This window comes from Desmodus rotundus, chromosome X (assembly GCF_022682495.2).
Source record: "Desmodus rotundus isolate HL8 chromosome X, HLdesRot8A.1, whole genome shotgun sequence".
In the NCBI taxonomy this organism is placed as follows: domain Eukaryota; kingdom Metazoa; phylum Chordata; class Mammalia; order Chiroptera; family Phyllostomidae; genus Desmodus; species Desmodus rotundus.
In genome coordinates this window covers 66556417-66579762 of record NC_071400.1, presented here as the reverse complement: position 1 = coordinate 66579762, position 23346 = coordinate 66556417, and the positions used below count along the sequence as shown (strand labels likewise).

The 23346-nt window shown below is 41.6% G+C and overlaps 1 protein-coding gene across 1 annotated transcript; it reads left to right on the top strand.

Annotated features, from left to right (window-relative positions):
• The first annotated feature begins 5374 nt into the window (after positions 1–5374).
• On the top strand, positions 5375–16903 carry GLOD5 (glyoxalase domain containing 5). The gene is given in 5 exon segments (XM_024579979.3): positions 5375–5524; positions 8554–8623; positions 8626–8675; positions 15437–15592; positions 16775–16903. Coding segments are annotated over 5 exon segments (477 nt in total). The 5' UTR covers positions 5375–5452.
• The last annotated feature ends 6443 nt before the right edge of the window (positions 16904–23346 follow it).

The window sequence follows — 23346 nt, the reverse complement described above, 5'->3', positions numbered from 1 at the left end:
TTGTGAGTTTGATTCCCTGTCAGTACATATACAAGAAGCAACCATTGAATGCATAAATAAGTGGATCCACAAATCAATTTCTCTCTCTCTCTCTCAAATCAATAAAAAAATGTAGGTTTAGCACTGGCCAATGGGGCTCAGTTGGTTGGATATTTTCCTGCAAAGCAAAAGGTCACTTGTTCGATTCCTGGTCAGGGCACATGCCTAGGTTACAGGATGAGTCTCTGGTCGAGGAGCGGAGGATAGGCAACCCATTCATGTTTCTCTCCCTTGCTTTCTCCCTCCCTTCCCCTCTCTCTTAAAAAATGTTGGTTTAGTTGTGAGTACATGAAACACAATTTGTTCTTGTATTATTATTTATTGTTAAGTATTGTATTATTTATTATTATTATTAACCTACTTTTGCCCACTGTTGAATATTAAAAAATTACAGTGCTTGAGATACTCTATAGAGCATATAAAAACTATAGATAAACTATAAAAAAGAACCAACTGGAAATTTTAGAATTAAAAAATATAACATATAAAATCTAAAAATTACCTGGATGGGCTCAATAGGAGAATGGATATGACAGAGGAAAGAATCAGTGAATTTGAGGACAAATTAATAGAAATGATCAAATTTTAAGAACCAAGAAAAAATATTGAAAAATGTGAGTAGAACTTCTGGGATCTATGGGACAATATCAAAAGGTCTAATATTCAGGTTACTGGAGTATCAGAAAGAGAGGATGATATTTGTGAGGGGAAAAAATTGAAGAAATAATGTCCAAAATCTTCCCAAACTTGGGTGAAGGACATAAATTAACAGACTGAACAAGTGCAGTGATTCCCAAGCAGATAATCTCAAAGAAAATCATGCCAAGAAATATAATAATCAAATTGCTGAAAACAAAAGATGAAGAAAAACACCTTGAAAGCAGTTGGAGAAAAGCAACAAAGGGTCTATAAGGAAATAGTGGTACAAATTCCACAAATTTCTCATCAGAAATATAGTGGCCAGAAGACAGTGGAATAATATCCTTAGAGCATTGAAAGTAACGAATTGTCAATCCAGAATTCCAATCAGGGAAAAGGACCTTCAGAAATGAAGGCAAAATAAAGACATTCTCAGATAAAGGAAAAGTGAGAGAATTTGTCAACAACATACCTGCTGTTAAAGAAATGATACAGAGCCCTGAATGGGTGGCTCAGTTGGTTTGTCATCATCTAGCAAAGTGAAAGGCCCCAGGTTAGATTCCCAGTCAGGGTATATGCCTGGGTTGCAGGTTTGGTCCTTAGACGGGGCATGTACAAGGTACAAGAGGCAACTGATCGATGTGTCTCTCTCACATCGATGTTTCTCTCCCTCTCTTTCTCCCTCCTTTTCCTTCTCTCTAAAAATAAATAAATAAAATCTTTTTTAAAAAGAAAGAAAAAATTAAAAAAGAGAAAGAAATGATAAAGAAAAATGATAGAGGGAAACTTGGAACTTCGGGAATAAAAAATACAACAGCAGAAGTAGTAAATACCTGAAAAAATATAAAATATTCTATCTCTCCTAAGTTTTAAAAAATATGAGTGACTGCACTAGGCAAAAATATTATCATTGTCTACATTTTACTGGAAGAGGTAAAATATGAACTCTAAAAGACTATGAAAGGTCAGGTATATGTATTATAATCCCTAGAGCAACCACTAAAAGTTATTGCAAAGAGATATAGCCAAAAATCAAATAGATAAATTGAAATGGATTACTAAAAAATATTCAAACAACCCCAAAGAATACTTCTACCCTGCTTACAATATCAGTGAGCCTGAGACTGTCAACCTACAATTTTCTGGTAATGGGAGTAAATAAACCCCTCTCACTTAAAGGCAAATAAATGGGGCTTCCTGTTACTTGGAGGGAGAATGACTAACTGAGAAAGACCGTTTTCACATAATCTCTTAGCTACCCTTTGAGATGACCAGGCTAGATTCTAGCATGGACAGGGAAATTGAGCTACAGAGCATGCGTGTTTTAAATGTCTTCCTCAAGTCTTCTCAAACTCCAGATCTGGTGGAAAGGTAGGAATTTTCTTTGGAGTAGAAATACACTCTTTATACAGGCACTGTCCCAGCACATGGTGTGGGCCTGTACTTGTAGGAACATCAGATGGTCTGAAGGTGGCCATGGTTCAGGAAACCCTGACTGCTGCCCCACTGATTCTCCTGGGGCTTTGTCCTGGGAGAAGTGCTGGGGCCAGCGGTAAGAGAGCACGGTGAGTCTTGGTTACTCAACAGAAAGGGCCTCCATTCTGAGGAGGAAAAGAAACCCATTGTTGTAAACATTTAGTGAAATCAAACCTATCTTTAATCCATCTATGGAAAGGAGTGGCTGAATTCTACCAACTCTAGGTATATCTTGAAACCCGTTATTAAAGTCTAGCTGAACTGCCAAGTACCAAGGCCTCTTTCACCTCTCGGTCTCTGAAAAACAAAGTCCCATGTCCTGCCCCCCAGAGGTGGAGGCAGTGTCCAGCTTGGAGGTGCAAATGCCCTCCTAGCCTGGCTGGAGATCTGCCTGTTGTAAAGAAAGGACCAGGGATTGTAATGGCTTGGCAAGAAATATTCAAAGTCATGAAAAGCAGGGACCTACAGTCAAGATTGCTCTACCCAGCAAAGTTATCATTTAGAATTGAAGGGCAGATAAAGAGCTTCCCAGACAAGAAAAAACTAAAGGAGTTCATCATCACCAAGCCATTATTATATGAAATGTAAAAGGACTTATTTAAGAAAAAAAAATGATCAAAAGTATGAACAATAAAATGGCAATAAATACATATCTATCAACAATTGAATCTAAAAACAAACTAAGCAAACAAGAAGAACAGAGACAAAATCATAGATACAGAGAGCATTTTGATGGTTGCTAGATGGGAGGGGGCTGTGGGGCAATGGGTGAAGAGGTGAGGGGCTTAAGAAGTACAAATTGGTCCTTACAGAATAGCCACAGGGCTGTAAAGTACAGTATAGGACATGGAGTAGCCGAAGAACTTATACGCCTGATCCATGGACATAAACAATGGTGGGAGGATTGCCTGAGGGGGTGGGGGGGTACTGGATGGAGGGGGGTAAAGGGGAAAAAATTGGGACAACTCTAATAGCATAATCAATAAAATATAATTTAAAAAATAAAATAAAATTGAAAATATTTTGGCAAAGTGGGAGGGAAACAAGTGATCCTCTTTTCACAAAAAAATAAACTAAGATCAACTCTGAAGAGACGTGAGAAGCCCGAGATCACAGGCCCTGCAGACCTGCCAAGCAATGGATTAGAGATGATTCGCTTCCTCCAGCAACCCCAGTAGCCATGAAAAGAGGCCGCCTGTGGTCCTTACATGGCGTGGCCCACATTCTAGAGCCTGTCTGCCACGTGCATGGCTTAGGTGTGTTAAAAAAAAAACTGAATGAAGCACATTAAAATTTTCTGGAGTTTATTTGAACAAACATCAATTCAAACTGGACAGCATCAGAATTTGGTAGGAGCACTCCAAGACAGAAGCTAGGGTAGGGCAGATGCGGAAGCAAAACAAGGTGATCATTTGATTGACTAGAGCTTAAGGCTACCTTATTTGGGAAAGCCTAGTTGAATATTTGTGATTGGTTTTTCTTTAATTTTGATTTCTCAGATACAAGTTCATTGACTCTGGCTTATGTTTCAGTTTTCTTATGCAGGTTAGCAAGGCATCAGAGCCACCTCAGTCTACTGACCTCCTTTCCTAACTACATTAACAGGTTGTATTTGAACTTTCCCTTCTTCATTGGTGATCTCCAAATACATGCCTCCAGCATCATCCTCTCCCCAATCTGCATGACACCGTGAGTGTGTACACCCCTGTGTGTGAAACCAGAAATATGTGTGACCCTATGAATGTCCACTAGCCAGTTGGGTGACTCAGGAGTGTCCACTCCCTAGTGTGTATAAGCCCAGATACGTCCACGTGCAAATCGGTTTAACCCCAGGACTGCCCACACCCCAGGTTCTTTGACTACAGTAGTGCCGGCACGCCAGTCAACCTGACACTAGAAGCGTCTACACTCCACTCTGGGTGATCCCAAGGCTGTAAAATCTCCAGTGTGTGTGATTCCAAGAGTGCCTGTTCCCCAGAGTGTGTGACTTCTGGAATGCCCAGAACCCCGTCTGAGTAACTCAAGACTGTCTATACCCCAGTGTGTGTTACCTCGTGTGGTGTTCATACCCCTGTCTGTGTGGCCCCAGGAGTGCTCACACTCCAGTTGGTGTGACTCCAGGATTATCCACACATCCGTCTCTATGAAACCAAGGGTGTCCACACCCCAGTCCATGTGACCCTAGGAGTGTCCACACAATTGCACAAGAAGATCCCAGAGCTTACACCCCAAAAGAATTCAGGAATATTGCACCCTGAGGCACAGAACACTGAATAGTTTAGAGATCTTGGTTTGGAAACACACCCATAATAAGTCATAGTGCTCATATTCTAACTCAGCTCCTAACTTCACAGCCTGGACATAGACTTTCAAACAGATCAGAGAGCTCACACTCTAGAGACACACCCATAAAAAGGCCATAGACCCTGCCCTGGCTGGTGTGGCTCAGTGGATTGAGCACCGGCCTGCAAACCAAAGGGTCATTGGTTTGATTCCCAGTCAGGGCACATGCCTGGGTTGCGGACCAGGTCCCCAGTGGGGGGCACGCAAGGGGCAACCACACACTGATGTTTCTGTCCCTTTCTCCCTCCCTTCCCCACTGTCTAAAAATAAAATAAATTAAAAATCTTAAAAAAAAATCATAGGCCTCATACCCTAGAATAAAGCCCCCCAATACTTTGAGGTGGGTGGTTTTTCTGTGTTCCACGAAGAAATCCCTTACACATATACACCTGTTATTCACAAACTGAATGTTTGCATCTCCCCAAATCCATATGTTGAAGCCCCAATTCCCAGTGAGATGGTTTTAGAATGTGGGGCCTTTGGGAGGTGATAAGGGTTAGATGAGGTCATAACAGCGAGGTGCACATGATAGGAATAGTACCCTGATAGGAAGAGATTAGAAAGCTTGCTCTTTCTCTCTGCCATGTGAGGACACAGCGGGAAGGTGGCCATCTGCTAGCCAGGTAGAGAGTCATCTCTAGAACCTGACCATTCTGACACCCTGACCTTGGTCTTCTGGCCTCCAAACTTGTGAGAAAATAAATTTTGTTTTTTAAGCCACCCAGGCCATAATATTTTGTTATGTTGTCCTGAGCTGTCTAAGATACACCTTAAGCTTTTACTTTCAAGGTCCTGAGTTTTATGTCAGAGTCCTTGTACTTGCACTGCCTACTTGTCTGCCTCCGTCACCACTAGCAGTCCTCAGCCTGTGGCCCTCCCATTCCTGCCCCTTGATCTCCAGGCACTGAGCCAGAGACTTGTCTGGAGGTCCCAGGACAAGGACATTTAGCCTGCCATGCTGTACCTTCTGCTCTCCAGGCTGCCAGCTAGGATGTGGAGCAGGGTTCCAGAGAAGCAGATGAATGGGGTGATCCCTGGGGGCCTAGGGCACAGGTGTTGGCACCAAGGCTGGGGACTTCCCAGCCCATGCCTGGTAACATGCTTCCCCTGTATTTGGGTTATGATTGTGTGCTGACATCCTTTTCCCCTCTTCCTATCTCTTTCTTCCTCTTTCAAAGACAAGCAGATGGCAGCAGAGGGACACGGAAAGGCCCTGCTCTAACACACGGTCAGCCACCAATACATCTGCAGGAGTGGGTCTGGCTGAGGGCCAGCTTCTCTAGTCCCTCAGGGTGGCTCCGGGGAGCTAGTTCAACGAAGGACGTTAGGATGGGGCAGTGTAGGGAAAGGCCAGGAAACAGCACTGACCTTGAGGTTTGCCATAAGAATTCCGGGGGCTGCTGGCACCTTGAAGAAGACTTTGTAGAAAGAAAGAAACCCTCCCTGTGAGGGAGTCAGGACGAAGGGCATCATGGTCTGGGCACTGTGTTATCTACATAGGGTTATTGTGAGGAATAAAATGGACTCTATTTTGTATAGTGCTTAGAACAAGGCATATAGTAAGCCTTATGTGATTACTATGTCCTGATTATCTTTTTATAAACCTTGCTTTGATAACCCTGAATAATCCAGCTCTTGCCCTTCCCTCCTGCTCATGCCTCACTCACCCTTGGATTCTAAGCCACACTGGCCTTCTTCCTGTTCCTTCAGAGAGCCAGCCCTGCTCATTTTTGAATTTATAAGGAAGGAGCTCCCCACATACAAAACAGGATCTTGGGAGTGAATCTTAGCTAGCAGGGTATTAAAAAATGGGAAGAGTAGGTTGAGTTAATTTCCCAAAGACTATCAAAATTGCACATGTAGTTAAGCAGTGCTTAAGGAAAACCTACAGCTCTAAATGAATATCAGAAAACTTGGTTCTTCAAACAGATTAATAAAATATTAGTAATTTCTGTTTTCTCTCAAATGATTAAGAGAAAAAATATTAATTGCCAAAGTCAGGAATGAAAAGGGAGTGTTACAGATCCTACAGATATTAAAATGTTAATAAGATTTTTAAACATGGCTTTATTTTCTTTTTGTAACTTAAAAATTTTATTTATTTATTTTTTAGAGAGAGGGGAAATGGGGAGAAAGAGAGGAAGAGAAACATTGATGTGTAAGAAAAACATCTATGGGTTGCATCTCTCACATCCCCAACTGGGAACCTAGCCCACAACCCAGGAATCAAACCTACAACCTTTCAGTTCACAGGCCAGCACTCAATCCACTGAGTCACACCAGCCAGGCAATATGACTTTATTTTCAACGGATCCCAAATGTCAGTCATTTTCTCATTCTACGCTCCTATGTCCCTGTAGATCCCCTGTATCCATGAGGACAGCAGAACTCAGCAACTTTGCTAATGCTTCCTCCACTCATGAAAATGGAACACACGATATTTTTTTTTTTAGCTGGGGCTCAGTGAAATCAATTGTTTAAAATGTAATAACTTGAATGGAATTGTACATTGTAGAATGGAACAGAATAAAATAGCATAGGGTGGAATGGAATGGAATGGAAAGGAAAGGAATGAAAAGGAATGGAAAGGAAAGGAAGGGAAAGGAAGGGAAGAGAATAGAAGTCAGATGTTGTGCCAGGTGGGCCTAATTGTTGTAGTAGATACCCACTAAATCAATTTTGTTCAACATTTGCTACTTGTTTGAGACACAAATAGGGAACAAAACATAAATCTCTACCCTTATGAAGCTTATAATCTACTCAAGGAGACAGATATTAGCTATGCAAAAGGCCTTGAGACAAAAGATACAAGGATGGCCCTTATAAGGAAAAGGCAAAAAGGGAATGTGGCTTGGAATTCAAGAACAATGGATGAGGCTGTAGAAATTGGGGGTCGTGTAGGGGGGTCTGAATTTTAACAAGATGACCATGACAACATCATCACCATCATTAGCTTGTATGGCACTTGCTATCTGTCAAGCACTGTTCTAAGTCCTTAAATATACAACTCTTTTTAAAAAATGTTTATAACAGCCCTATAAGATAAATATAAAACCATGCCCATTTTACAGAAGGGGAAACTAAGGCACAGAGAGATTAATTAAATGTCAGTGTGGCTCCAGAGTCTGTTCTTTTAACCACTGTACTCTGTTATCTATAGTGCCAGACCACAGGCACCTTACAATCCTGTAAGAGATGTAATGTAAATATACAAATTACTAAAGAATGCAAATCAAGAGGAAGACCTGGTGGGAAATGTGCAGAGGGCAAAAAGTTGGGATAAGGAGTTATGCCCTCCTACTGGGTGTCACGGTAGATTTCTAAACACACGTGCCCAGAGACATTTATTCCACCTGAGATGCTCCCTTCTTATTCTGTCTTTTGTGATCATAGCTGCAGAGTGGGAAAAGAGGGGGCTGGGTTAAATTGGCCAATGGAGGGCTGTATTCATAGTGCTGGGTCTCCTCTGTGTCTTGTCATTTCTTGCAAAAGAGATGAGTTCCAGCTTGGGGAAACAAGAGAGGGTTTGGTCTTCGTTTCCACTCCCCTTGTCTTTACCTCTCTCCCTCTGGAAGGAAAAAGAGAAAAAGAGAGCAGTAGAGAGCGGTCATGGTAGATACATTGGCTCTTATGAATCTACACATGGGCAATAAGATTCTACTAAAGTTTCTTCCCAGGCCCTCACTGGTGTGGCTCAGTTGGGTGGCGACTGTCCCACAAAGTGAAAGGTCACTGGTTTGATTCCCAGTCAGGGCACATGCCTGGGTTCTGGGTTTGGTCCTGGTTAGGGGCGCATACAAGAGGCAATCAATCAATGTTTCTCTCAGACATTAATGTTTCTCTTACACTCTTTATCTCTCCCTTCCCCCTCTAAAAAATTAATAAATAAAATATTTTTTTTAAAAAGTTTCTTCCCAAGACTTTCTCCTTCGAATAGGAGTGAGGAGGAAGTATACTCATTGGGGAGGTAAGGCGGGGGGGGGAAGGAAAACTAAACAGAAACTTGGATGTGACTAGTAGCAATGTGATGTCTTCTGAATATTTTTTTTTTTTTAGATATGGAGGCACAACAGTCAGACCCCTTCTCCATGTCTTATTCAGAAACTTGACCACATCGTGATGACAGTAACGACACCACTATGCTTTATTCCAAGATTCTGGAGATCATAACATTCAAGGTAATTAGTCATGCAAACGCCAAACTTTAGGTGGAGTAAAATTTGATTATAATACTTTTAAAAAATAACTTTAGCCCTGGCTGGTGTAGCTCAGTGGATTGAGCGCTGGCCTTCGAATCAAAGGGTTGCCAGTTCAATTCCCAGTCAGGGCAGATGCCTGAGTTTCAGGCCAGGCCCCCGGGGGGGTGGAGGGGAGGCACACGAGAGGCAACCACACAATGATGTTTATCTCCCTCTCTTTCTCCCTCCCTTCCTTTCTGTCTAAAAATAAATAAATAACATCTTAAAAAGATAATTTAAAAAACCCAGAACAAATCTGTGAGAGGAATGTAAAGAATAAGTAAAGGAAATTCCAAACTCTGAATAGTGGAACTTCCAGAGAGAATGGAGAAATAGAGGGGAGGAAAGTACCATAGAAATAATTCAAGAGAACTTTCCAGTCTTTTAACTGGAAAGGGTTAACTGAATATCCAGTACATTGAAAATTAGATATGTTCACTTGCGGAGAGAACCAAGATGGCGGCATAGGTAGACACACTGCACCTCCTCGCACAACCAGAACTGACAGAAAATCGAACGGCAAGGAAGTCCGACACCAAGGAGATAAAAAATAAACATATATCCAGACCGGTAGGAGCGGTGGAGATGGGCACCGGGGCGGAGAGGACTCGAGTGGCCCTGGTGGGACCGAGACTAGCGGAGTGTGGGAGGAACGGGACACTAGCAGACCCTGTGGCCCCACATTTGCGCACAGATAAACCGGGACGAAGGGCGGGGAACGAAGCAGACCTCGCAACCCAGGGCTCCAGCGCAGGGAAATAAAGCCTCAAACCTCTGATTGAAAACGCCCGTGGGGGTTGGCGCAGCAGCAGGAGAGACTCCCAGCCTCACAGGAGAGGTCGTTGGACAGACCCACAGGGGCCTAGAGTGTGCACAAGCCCACCCACTCGGGAACCAGCACCCGAGGGGCCCAATTTGATTGTGGGTAGCGGAGTGGAAGATTGAGGTCTGGTGGAGAGTGGAGCAGGCGCCATTGCTCCCTCCCAGGCCCTCCCCCATGTTTAGCGTCACAGCGCAGTGACCAGCATCACCCCGCCCCAGGGAACACCTAAGGCTCCGCCCCTTTAAGTAACAGACGGACCAAGACCAAAAAAAAAAAAAAAAAAAAAAAAAGGCCCAAATGACAGAACACTTCAAAGCTCCAGAAAAAATACAACTAAGCGAGGAAGAGATAGCCATCCTATCGGATGCACAGTTCAAAACACTGGTTATTAAGACGCTCACAGAATTGGTTGAATTTGTTCGAAAACTAGATGAAAAAATGAAGCCTATGCTAAGAGAAACAAAGGAAAATGTACAGGGAACCAATAGTGATGCAAAGGAAACTGGGACTCAAATCAATGGTGTGGACCAGAAGGAAGAAAGAAACATCCAATCAGAAAAGAATGAAGAAACAAGAATTTGGAAAAATGAGGAGAGGCTTAGGAACCTCCAGGACATCTTGAAACATTCCAACATCTGAATTATAGGGGTGCCAGAAGGAGAAGAGGAAGAACAAAAAATTGAAAATTTATTTGAACAAATAATGAAGGAGAACTTCCCTCATCTGGCAAAGGAAATAGACTTCCAGGAAGTCCAGGAAGCTCAGAGAGTCCCAAAGAAGCTGGACCCAAGGAGGAACACACCAAGGCACATCATCATTACATTACCCAAGATGAAACAGAAGGAGAGAATCTTACAAGCAGCAAGAGAAAAGAACACAGTAACCCACAAAGGAGTTCCCACAAGACTGTCAGCTGATTTCTCCAAAGAGACCTTACAGGCAAGAAGGGGCTGGCAAGAAGTATTCCAAGTCATGAAAGGCAAGGACCTACATCCAAGATTGCTCTATCCAGCAAAACTTTCATTTAGAATGGAAGGGCAGATAAAGTGCTTCCCAGATAAGGTCAAGTTAAAGGAGTTCATCATCACCAAGCCCTTATTATATGAAATGTTAAAGGGAGTTACCTAAGAAAAAGAAGATAAAAAATAGGAACAGTAAAAATGACAGCAAACTCACAGTTATTAACAACCACACCTAAAACAAAAACAAAAGCAAACTAAGCACACAACTAGAACAGGAACAGAACCATAGAAATGGAGATCACGTGGAGGGTTATCAACAGGGGAGTGGGAGGGGGAGAGAGGGGGGAAAGGTACAGAGAATAAGTAGCATAAATGATAGGTGGAAAATAGACAGGGGGAGGTTAAGAATAGTGTAGGAAATGTAGAAGCCATAGAACTTATAAGTATGACCCATGGACATGAACTATAGGGAGGGAATGTGGGAGGGAGGGGGTGGGCAGGTTGGAGTGGAGTGAGGGGGGGAAATGGGACAACTGTAATAGCATAATCAATAAATATATTAAAAATAAATAAAAAAATAATAAATAAATAAAAATTAAAAACAGGCAACATAAAAAAAGAAAATTAGATATGTTCTTCTGTAGTTACAGAATATCAAAGTGAAATTAAAGATCCTAAGAACTTTCAGAGAGGTTAAAAAGAAAAGAAAAATACTTCAAATGCAAAGGAAAAAGAAATATGCAGATGTAAGAGTTCCCAATATTCACATCAGAGACTAGAGGAGAACTGAAAAACACCTACAAGATTCTCAGGGGACAAAGTTCAACCTAGAATTCTATGTCCAACCAAATTATTAATCAAGGTGAGGACAGAATAAAACATTCTTAGATGTGAAAAGGCTCAGAAATTTTGGCCACTTGCTTTGAAAATTAAGATTTATGCCACATCAAAATGAGTGATTAAGCCAGAAATAAGGAAGGCATCAAAGTCAGGACACAGTGGATCCCAAGGGGAAGATCCCAGAAAGTACCTACAGGATAATCAGTCCAATTTGGAACAGGAGAAAGAAAGGTCCGAAGAAGGAGAGATCTCAGTAAGAGAGGAGGTTTACAGAGATTGAATACTGTCCTTGAGAATTTGAAACAATTTTAAAAGTGCAAAATGTAGCCCTGGCTGGTGTGGTTCAGTGGATTGAGCACCCGCCTGCAAACCAAAGGGTCGCTGGTTCAGTTCCCAGTCAGGGCACATGCCTAGGTTGCAGGCCAGGTTTCCCAGTGTGGGGTGTATGAGAGGCAACCATACATTGACATTTCTCTCCCTCTCTTTCTTCCTCCCTTCCCCTCTGTCCAAAAATAAATAAAATATTTTTTAAAAACCTTTAAAAAAAAGTGGGAAATGCAGAGAAAGTAAAAAATATATATATCTTAAATTGAAAGTGCTCACAAAAGGACAAATAGGATAAAAATTTGAAACCTAGCATGGAATGCTATGCATTAAAATAAAATTATGCTCCCTGGCTGGTGTGGTTCAGTGGATTGAGTGCCGGCCTATGAACCAAAGGGTCGTCAGTTCAATTCCCAGTCAGGGCATGTGCCTGGGTTGTGGGCCGGGTCCCCAGTAGGGGACATGAGAGAGGCAACCACACATTGATGTTTCTCACCCTCTCTTTCTCCCTCCCCTCCTCTCTCTAAAAAAAAATAAATAAATAAAATCTTTAGAAAAATAGAATTATGCAACATCAGATTGGATGTATATACAGCAAGAGGGACAGGTTTTATTTACAAAGATCATACTAAGTGAAAAGTGAAGAAACAGAAATAGGTCTATAACATGGTACCATTTATAATATATGTACAGAAACCAATAACACACTTTCTACAATAACTTATGATATCCAAACATCAAACACATTATAATGGTTGACTAGGGTGGGGACAGGAGTGGAGAATGGAGATAAGAAGCATAAATGCATAAAGAAAACTAGAGATACTTCTGGCCAAGATGGAGGCTAGGTAGATACATTTTGCCTCCTCGCACAACCAAAAGAAGGACAACAAATTTAAAAACAAAAACCACCAGAACTGACAGAAAATCAAAGTGTATGGAAATCTGACAACCAAGGAGTTAAAGAAGAAACATTCATCCAGACCGGTAGGGGATTCGGAGATGGGCAGCCGGGTGAAGAGGACTTGTGGCAAGGCAGCTGCTGGCAGACCCGGTGAAGCGGTGGCAGCTGTGGAGCAGGCGGTCCCACATTTGCGTGCGGATGAATTGGGAGGAACAAATGGGGAGTGAGACAGATCATTCAACCCAGGGTTCCAGTGTGGGTAAATAAGGCCTCAAAACTTCTAGTGGTAAAAATCTGTGGGGGTTGTGGCAGCGGGAAAAACTCCCAGCCTCACAGGAGAGTTCATTGGAGAGACCCACAGGGTCCTAGAATGTACACAAACCCATCCACCCAGGAATCACCACCAGAAGGGCCCAATTTGCTTGTGGGTAAAGGAGGAAGTGACTGAAAGCCACAGAGAGCCGAGCAAGCGCCATTGCTCCCTCTCAGACCCCTCCCCCACGTACAGCGTCACAACAAGTGACATGCTGCCCCACCTTGGTGAACATCTAAGGCTCTGCCCCTTATTATGTAACAGGCCCACTGAGACGGAGAAAAAAAAAAGGCCCAAATGAAAGAACAGATCAAAGCTCCAGAAAAAATACAACTGAGGAAGAGATAGCCAACCTATTAGATGCACAGTTCAAAACACTGGTAATCAGGATGCTCACAGAATTGATTGAGTATGGTTGCAAAATGGAGGAAAAAGTGAAGCCTATGCAAAGTGAAATAAAGGAAAATGCGCAGGGAACTAACAGTGATGGGAAGGATATTGGGACACAAATCAATGGTTTGGAGCAAAGGAAGAAATAAACATTCAACCAGAAAAGAATGAAGAAACAATAATTCAAAAAAATGAGGAGAGGCTTAGGAACCTCCAGGACAACCTTAAACATTCCAACATCTGAATCATAGGCATGCCAGCAGGAGAAGAGGAAGAGCAAGAAATTGAAAACCTATTTGAAAAAATAATGAAGGAGAACTTCGCTAATCTGGCAAAGGAAATAGACTTTCAGGAAGTCCATGAAGCTCAGAGAGTCCCAAAGAAGTTGGACCCAAGGAAGCACACACCAAGGCACATCATAATTACATTATGCAAGGTTAAAGAGAAGAAATCTTAAAAGCAGCAAGAGAAAAGGAGACACTTACCTACAAAGGAGTTCCCATAAGACTAGCAGCTGATTTCTCAAAAGAAACCTTGCAGGCAAGAAGGCGCTGGAAAGAAGTATTCCAAGTCATGAAAGGCAAGGGCCTGCATCCAAGATGACTCTATCCAGCAAAGCTATCATTTAGAATGGAAGGGCAGATAAAGTGTTTCCCAGATAAGGTCAAGTTAAAGGATTTCATCATCACCCAGCCCTTACTACATGAAATGTTAAAGGGACTTATCTCAGAAAAAGAAGATAAAAAATATGAACAGTAAAATGACAACAAACTCACAACTATCAACAAATGAATCTAAAAGAAAAGAAAAACAATGAAAACAAAAACTAGGCAGACAACTAGAACAGGAACAGAATCAGAGAAATGGACATCACATGGAAGGATTTCAGTGGGGAGGGGGAAGGGTGGAATAGTGGGGGAAAGGTAAAGGGAAGAAGAAGCATAATTGGTAGGCATAAAATAGACGGGGAGAGGTCAAAAATGGTATAGGAAACAGAACTCAGAGAACTTATATGTACAACCCATAGACATGAACTAAGGGGGGGATGCTGGAGGGTTGGGGGTGCAGGATGGAGGGGGGATAAAGGGGGGAAATTGGGGAAAGTGTAATAGCATAATAAATAAAATATACTTAAAATAAAATAAAATAAAATTAATTTTAAAAGAATCAAAAGAGGAACTACAAATGATAATAGAGTTCTATTAGTAGGTGTAGTAATGTGGGTGAGCTAAATTCTCATTTATAATAGGAAGAGAATAGATGGCTAAAGTTGTTAAATGAAGAAATAGTGGCAGATCATTTAGGGACTGTGTCTGGAGGCACATAGGAGAAAACCCAACTAATAGTCAGCAAAGAAGATAGAGTTTTCTTTTTCTCTTATTCAACAACCAGTGGAGAGACAGGCAGTCTGTGGCTGCAAAAAAGGAGGAAGTGAATGGGACAAGTGTTAGCTCAGTGAGGAGGGGAGATTCCCAGAAGCCCCACCCACAATATCTGCTGACATCATTTAGATTGTGTTTATAAGTAAAAAGGGAGCCCTGGCTGGTGTGGCTCAGTGGATTGGGTGCTGGCCTGCGAACCAAAGGATTGCAGGTTCGATTCCCAGTCACAGCACATGCCTGGGTTTTGGGCCAGGTCCCCAGTAGGGGGCACATGAGAGGCAACCGCACGGTGATGTTTCTCTCCCTCTCTTTCTCCCTCCCTTCCCCTCTATCTAAAAATAAAGAAATAAATTCTTTAAAAATTAAAAAAGGAAAAATGTATATTAAGTAGGCAAATTGCTGTTTCTGCCATGGGTAGTATCAACATATTATTTGGTGATCGGGAAATAATTTCCAGAAGAAATGAGCACACACATTAAAAGTTACCCCAGTCCAGGCATGTGTGGGCCACATCCAATCAACGCTTTACATCTATCTTTCTCTCTCTCTAAAAAGCAATGAAAAAATGTCCTTGTGTGAGGATAAAAAAAAAGGCAATTGTCCCTAAGGAATGAGACTTGGGTGGGACACAGGATTTTTTTTTTTTTTTCATTAAAAGCCCTATTATACTTTTTTTTTAAACCTCGTTGGGGTAGGTAGGGAGAACTTTGCCTCACACTCATCTTGAAGGTTTAGCTCTAGGTTGTTTTCTCTCTCCCAATAGGGAGATAGGAAGGCATTGTGTTTTGGAGACCAGAAATTTAACCTTCATAAAGTGGGAAAGGAATTTGAACCTAAAGCTGCTCATCCAGCTTCTGGCTCCCTGGACGTATGTCTGATCGCGGAGGCACCTTTGGAGGAAATGGTCCAACACCTCAAGGTGAGTCGGACTTCCATTCTTTCTGAGAAAGCTGCTGCAGATGCTGTGAAAACAGAAGCATGACCCAGGGAGGTCTTCCTCAAACTTCTTATGCAAGGCATAAGAGGTTTCCTCACATCTACAATTGTTTACTCATTATCTTTATTGACATCATTTTTTATGTAAACAAATGTATTTTAAAAGGAAACTTTAGCCCTGGCCAGTGTGGGCTCTGTTGATTGGGCCTCATCCCAGAAACAGAGGGGTGGCCCATTCAATTCCCAGTTGGGGTGCATGCCTGGGCTGCTGGTTCTCTGCTCCATCCCTGGACGCTTGCAGAAGGCAGCCGATCAATGTTTCTCTCTTGTATCGACGTTTCTCTCCCTCTCTGTCTCCCTCCCTTCCCCTCTCTCCAAAAAATATTAAAAGAAACTTTACATTACCCTTCTAAAACAATTTATGTAAAAAGAAAATATTCAACCAAGTAAATGAAAAACTCATTACATCTTGGCACAAAGGGAAGGTAACTGTAAAAACAAACAGCTACACAATGCATCACAATGTCATTCGATTCTAGCTATTTCCATTCTGTGAACTCTGTGAGCCTGACCTTCCAAATGGGAAGTTGGCAGGTGGTTAAAGTGGTGCTTAGGACTTGTTAGCATCCAGCAGAGACTTTCTTCTTGGTATAATCAGAAGGATTGAAAAAAGATAGAAGAGGGAATAATTTCTAATTTGCTATTATTTAATGCTGGTGTCCCTGTAACACTTAAAATTATTTCATGTAAAGGGGGCATTTGTTCTTCTGTTGGGGGATATAGATCAAGGTCTTGAATATACTCTAGATTCCTTTTTTTTTAAGTATCAGTGAAAAAGTCTTGTTTGGAAGTAAAGTGGGGAAAGCATAGGGATTAAGAATGTAGACTTTGGCCTAGACTGCCTGGGTTTGAGTTCTGACTCTGCCACTTACTAAATAGCACTAGACACTATTATCATTATCCCCATTGTACAGATGAGGAAACTGAGGTACAGGGCAGTTATCTGCCCAAGGCCATACAGCTGGTATGTGGCTGGAGCAGAGGGAGGGAAGAAGAATGGTAGATGAGGTCAGAAAGATACAGGGGTCTTTGGGTCACTACATAAGGAATTAAATTTTGGTCTCACACATGGAATGCGATGAATGACTTTTGTCCTCTACTTCAGGCTTGTGATGTTCCCATTGAGGAGGGTCCAGTCCCCAGAACTGGGGTAAAAGGGCCCATTATGTCCATCTACTTCCGAGACTCTGACAGAAACCTGATTGAGGTGTCCAACTATATTTCCTGTGATTGAAGCTGGCACTCCTCCATTTTGTTCCCTGCAATGTTGCCATCTTCCTTCCTTCCTCCAGACTCTCACCCGGACCCAGAGATCTCCAAGGACTGACAACTTAGGCACTTCCCACATCCTGCTAGGGAAATCTGAGATGGGTTTGGGATCATATCTACATGACTGAATGTTCTCCTTCCAAGCTGCTCCAATGAATTAATAAACTCTCAATTAATATGCATTCCTCATTATTATTGTCTTGGTGTTATAAATGGGTGTTTGTCTAGGGCATGAGGTCTCTGAGCCCTTTGTGGGTCAGGAACTAGGGTATGACATCTCTGAGGACAAAATCCAGGGTTAGGCCCTTGAGATTCAAGGCCTCTAACAGATTCCTCCTTGTCTACGAACCCACCCTTTTTTAGCCTTTTAGACTCATCTCACTCCTTCCAGGTGCTGCCTGCTGTTTCCTCCACCTCAGAGGCCTCAGTGAACCCCAAGATCTCTATGATTCCCATGAGATCTTCAAGGACCAGCCCAGATGATACCACCTCCTCTTGGTGTGTCTTTATCTGGTCTCACTCCCAGGGGGTGTGGCACTTTCTACCTTTGGATCTGGTAAGTCTGGACTCATCTCAATTGATGCTCAGATCCTGAAAGTAGATAGGACAAGGACAAATTTCCTCTGTTTCTGTACCCCCCACACCATTCACTCACTCAATTAATAAACATATGTTGAGCACCTACTGTGTGCTTGGTCCTGTTCTAGGCTTTGGAGAGATGGCATTGAACAGAAAGAGTAAGCATATCTATGTTTGTGGCAGAAACCATTCTATTGGGATACAAAACAAATAAAATTAAGTAAGGAAAATACTAAATATGTTAGAAGATGGTAAATGTTTTGGAGAAAAAGAAAACATGGAAAGGAGGGAACACATAAAAACCAGTAGGACAGTTTCCAATGTGTAATAAGATGATCAGGGAAACCGTACTGAGGAGATATTGGAGCACAGACCTGCAGAGATAAGGGGGAAGTTGCATGGATCGCTGAAAGAAGAGCATACCAGGCAGAGAGGAGAGCCAGTGCAAAGGCCCTAAAGCATGAGTGTGCCTAGTGTGTGTGAGGAACAGCAGGAGACCAGTGAGGAGAAAGAGAGAGCAGTGAGTGACAGAGACTGGATGAGTTCACCAAGAGAGAAAATGTCAACTAGAGAAGAGGCCCAAACATATTTACAGTTCTGAAAAAAGGGGAGGAACCAGCAAATGGTGTAGGTATAGAGGGAATGGAAGAATACAGCTCCCTGAATGAATGCATAATGAATGCATGATAGATAAAGGAGCATGTATGAGAGTCTCTTGAGGCAAGGGAGTCCCTAGTCTTGTGTACTCTGGTCTCTAAACAGTCCTTACTCAGATGGTAATTCATCCAGGTCCCATAAGTGAACCCCCAGGGAGCCCCAAAAATGCTGGGAAGAGAGACTATGTATGGATGTATTTTAGTATGTGAAAGGCTTTGCCAAAAGCTGCAGTCTATTTTTAAAAGATACCTTGCTTTGGATCCAGATGTTATATGCCTGGAGATATATGATTTATTGACGAAAAGAAGGAAGGGAGCGAGGAGAGACAGAGGGAGAGAGGGAGGGAGGGGAGAGAGGGAAGAAGGGCAGCAGAATGGTGGATGAATGAATGGTTAGATGGGTGGGTGGGTGGATGGATAGATAGGTGGGTAGATGGATGGGTAGATGGACTAATATCCCTTGCCCCTGGAGAAATTCTTTCACATGTTTGTTTTCAGAAAGAAGAATATGAGTTTGTAAATTACAAATTTGCTCTAATAGGGAAAAAAAACTAGAAACAATGCAAATGTCCATCAGCAGATGAATGGTTAAACAAATCATGGTATCTCCATTCCATGGACTACTAACTCAGTAATAAAAGGAAATAAATTTATGAGCCTAGCTTTAACCTTATATCAAAACCAGACAAAAACATAACAAGACAAGAAAACTACAGATCAGTATCTCAAGAATATAAATGCAAAAATCTTCTATAAAATATTAGTAAATAGAATTCAGCAATATACAAAAAGGTTATACAACATTATACATATAATATATATATAATATAACATAACCAAGTGGGATCTATCTCAGGAAGACAAGATTGGTTCAATGTATGAAATCAATCAATGCAATACACCAGATTAATTAAGTATAAAAAGTACATAATTTCATAGATGAAGAAAAAGGCATTGGACAAAATTCAGCATCCCTTCATGATAAAAACACTCAACAAACTAGGAATAGAAGAGAACTTCCTCAACCTAATAAAGGGCATTTACAAAAAACCTACAGCTAACATCATACTTAATGGTGAAATACATAAAACTTTCTCCTGAAGATCAGGAACAAATCAAGGATATCTCCTCTCATCACTTCTATTCAACATTTACTGGAGGTTCTAGTCAAGACAATTAGGTAAGAAAAGAGATAAAAGGCATTCATATTGAAAAAAAGAAGCTAAACTATCTGTATTTGCAGATGACATGAATTTTTACTCAGAAAATCTTAAGTAACCCACAACAAAACCATTATACACACACACACAGGAGCTCAGCAAAGTTACAGGATATAAGATTACACAAAATTAATCATATTTTTATGTATCAACAGTGAACAATCCAAAAATGAAATTAAGAAAACAATTTCAGTTACCATAGCATCAAAAACAATAAAATACTTAGTAATAAATTTAACAAAATGTGGGCAAGACTTGTACACTGAAAACTGTAAAACATTGTTGATAGAAATAAAAGGAGACCTACATAAATGGAAAGACATCACATGTTTACAGATAAAAGACTTTATAGTGTTAAGATGGCAATACTACCTAAACTGATCTACAGATTTTATGCAATCCCTATCAGAATCCCATCTTGCTTCTTTGCAGAAAACCTACAAACTGATCCTAAAATTCATGTGGAAATGCTAGGGACCCAGAATGGTTACAACAGTCTTGAAAAAGAAAAACATAGTTGAAGGACTTGCACTTCCCAATTTAAAAACTTACTACATAGCTACAGTAATCAAGAGTGTGTGGTACTAGCATAAAAATAGATATATAGATCAGTGGAATCGAATCCAGAAATAATACATTATGGGCAATCGATTTTTCCTAAGTGTGTCAAGACAAGCCAATGGATAACAAAGAGTCTCTTGAAGAGGTGCTGTTGGAGCAGCTGAACATCCATATGCAAAAATGAAGTTGGACCCACCTCAGAGCAGATACAAAAATCAACTCAAAATGAACTGAAGACCTAAATGTAACAGCTAAAACTAGTAAAAGAAAACATAGGAGCAAATCTTCATGACCTCGCATTAGGCAATGGTTTCTTAGATATGACATATGACATCTAAAGCATAAGCAACCAAAGAAAAAATAGATAAATTGGACTTTACCAAAATTAAAACCTTTTGTGCTTCAAAAGACACTCTCAAGAAAATGAAAAGACAATCTCCAAATAGGAAAAAGTATTTGCAAATCACCTATCTATAATAGTCTAGTATCCAGAATATATGAAGAACACTTACATCTCAACAATAAAAAGACAAGTAACCCAATTAAAAATGGGCAAGGAATTTGAATAGACATTTCTCTAAAGAAGATGTGCAAACGGTCAATAAACACAAGAAAAAATGCTCAACATCATAAGTCATTAGGAAAATGCAAATCAAAACCACATTACACCCAAAAAGATGGCTAGAATCAAAAAGCTGGACAATATCAAGTGTTGGAAAGGATGTGAATAAATTGGAATCCTCATACCACTGTTGTGGAGAATACTTTTGCAGTTCCTCGAAAAGTTAAACAGAATTACCATAAGGCCCCGCAATTTTATTCCTCATACTGTATGATTCCATTTATATGAAATATCTGAAACAGGCAAATCCATGAGACGGAAATTAAATTAGTGGTTACCAGGGGCTTGGGGGAAGTAGAAATACAATGGTAAATAACTACTAATGGGTACAGGGCTTCTTTTGGGGGTGATGAAAACATTCTAGAGTTAGATAGTGTTGATAATTGCACAACCATGTGAATAGCCTAATCACTGAAATCTTTAAAAGGGTGAATTTTACGGTATGTGAATTACATCTTAATAAAACACAGTGAACTATTGACACACACAACAATCTGGATGGATATACAGACATCACGCTGAGCAAAAGAAGTGTATACGCTATGATTCCATTTATATCAAATTCAAAAACAGGCCCCAAATCTCCAGTATCCTATGTTGTTTAGGGGTACATACATATGTACCAATTAGAATAAAAATAGTCATGAGGGCCCTGGCTGGTGTAGCTCAGTGGACTGAGTGCCGGCCTACAAACCAAAAGGTCTCAGGTTTGATTCTCAGTCAGGGCACATGCCTGGGTTGTGGGCCAGGTCCCTAGTAGTGGGGGTCATGTGAGAGGCAACCAATCTATGTTTGTCTTGGACATCAATATTTTGCTCCCTCCCTTTCTCTCTTCCTTCCCCTCTCTCTAAAATATAAAATAAAATCTAAAAAAGGGTTTATAAAAAATAGTCACAAGGAAGATAAACACCAAACTCAAGGCACTGAAAGGAAAAAGGGAGATGGAAGTGGTGCAAGGACTTTAAGTGTATGCGTAATATTTCTTTTTAAAACGATCTGAAGTAAATAAGACAGGTTTCTGTCCCCATCCTGGTAGACTCCACACTCTGGAAGAAGCATAAATAGTCCAAATGCCATGGGCTGGCACCGAGCTCTAGAATCCTAGAAGATGCCAGGAGGGAGGGAACCAGTCAGGGAAGACTTCAGGAAACAGAGGACGATAGGGCTGAGTCTCAAATGGAGGTATGACAGAGGATGCTTGGCTAGGACACTCCACCCCCACCCTCACCCCCACCTCCCGCCCTCGTGGGTCTCCCCCAAAGCCTAGCCTGGCCTCACTGATTCCCTTATCTGCCCACTCCCAGCTGCCTCCCTGCTGGCTGAACTGTAGCCGCAGACTTCTGGGCCTGTGCCCCCTCCACGGGATGGGGGAGGGAATAGGGCTTGGCCTCAGAGCCTTAGGGTTTCTAGCTCTTGATGGAGACAGGGCTCTGAGGCCCCCAGTCCCCACCCTTCACTTCCCTTCCTGAGCCCTTTCTCCCTCCAGTTATGAAGAAATGGGCCATGAGTCTGGCGGCCAAACCCTTGTGTGAGACATGCCTCCAGCCTACCCTTCCTCAGGAGGACAGATTTCCCTACCTCTCCCCCTACACTGCAACTGCTGTTTTCTACTAATAATAACAATGAAGAGAGTTACCTTAACAGAGCTCACTGTTCGTGGTGTGCCAGGCAGACCCTGTGTTGAGTGGCATCTCAACAACATTTGATGTGGGCTCTATGATTGTACCCATTTCACAGGTGAAGGAACTGGGCTTAGAGGATGTCTTGCCCAGGAATCATATAGCAAATCAGTGTCAGAGCTGAGACAAGAACCCAGGGCCTTGGATGAACATCTTCATTTCTCTATGCCTACTCCCACTCTGGAAGATGGGGGCAATTATATGCAGTTACACTGAGAGGACCTGGTGAGAATGGGATAAAATTATACATGAAGAGCACTTACCACAATGCCTGGGGTGGCTTGGCAAGCACTGTTGCTGTTGTTATTATATTAGTACTAAGAAAAGTATCAGTATCAGAACCAGTATTATTATCATTATTGCTGTTGATAGGGTTAGGATGAACAACAGTTATTAGTTTCAGAAATAGTATTAGTACTAACAATAGCATTGCCGTTAGATTGGAATTAGCATTAGTATTGCTATCATTATTAAAATTAGTATTAGTGCTAATATCAACATTAGAATTAATATTAGGATTAGTAATTGGAATTGGTATTGGTGTCAGAATATTATTAGCATCAGTATTGGAATTAATACTAGTTCTAGGGAAAAAGGTCCAAGTACTATCCCTCATATATGTAGGTACTCAATTAACAAATAAGTATACTTAACAGTTATTAAGATATCAGATTCAACTGAGTTAAAATCACTTAATGGATTAAATATCGTTTAGTGGCCCCATCACCCTATGGAGCAGCCACTATTATTACCTGATCTTTACAAATGAGGAACTGAGGTCCAGACCAGATAGCAACTCGCCCAAGGCCATACAGTGACTTGGTGGTAGGGTGGTCTATAAATGAGAGTGGGCTGGCTCCACAGTGCCTGTCCTGAAATCATCTTCGCTTAAGTCATTGGGGTCTTTCTCCCTCGTTCTTACCAATGAGGGCTCAGCATGGGCGTGGCACATAACAATAGCTCAATAAATTCCAAGTCATGGCTTTGCTCTCTTTCCTCCTCAAAACCCCCATTTTGCATGTGATGACACTGAGGCCAGACAGAAAAGATGAGGATGGGGAACTCCCTCTGGCGTGGGCCATAGGTAAGCA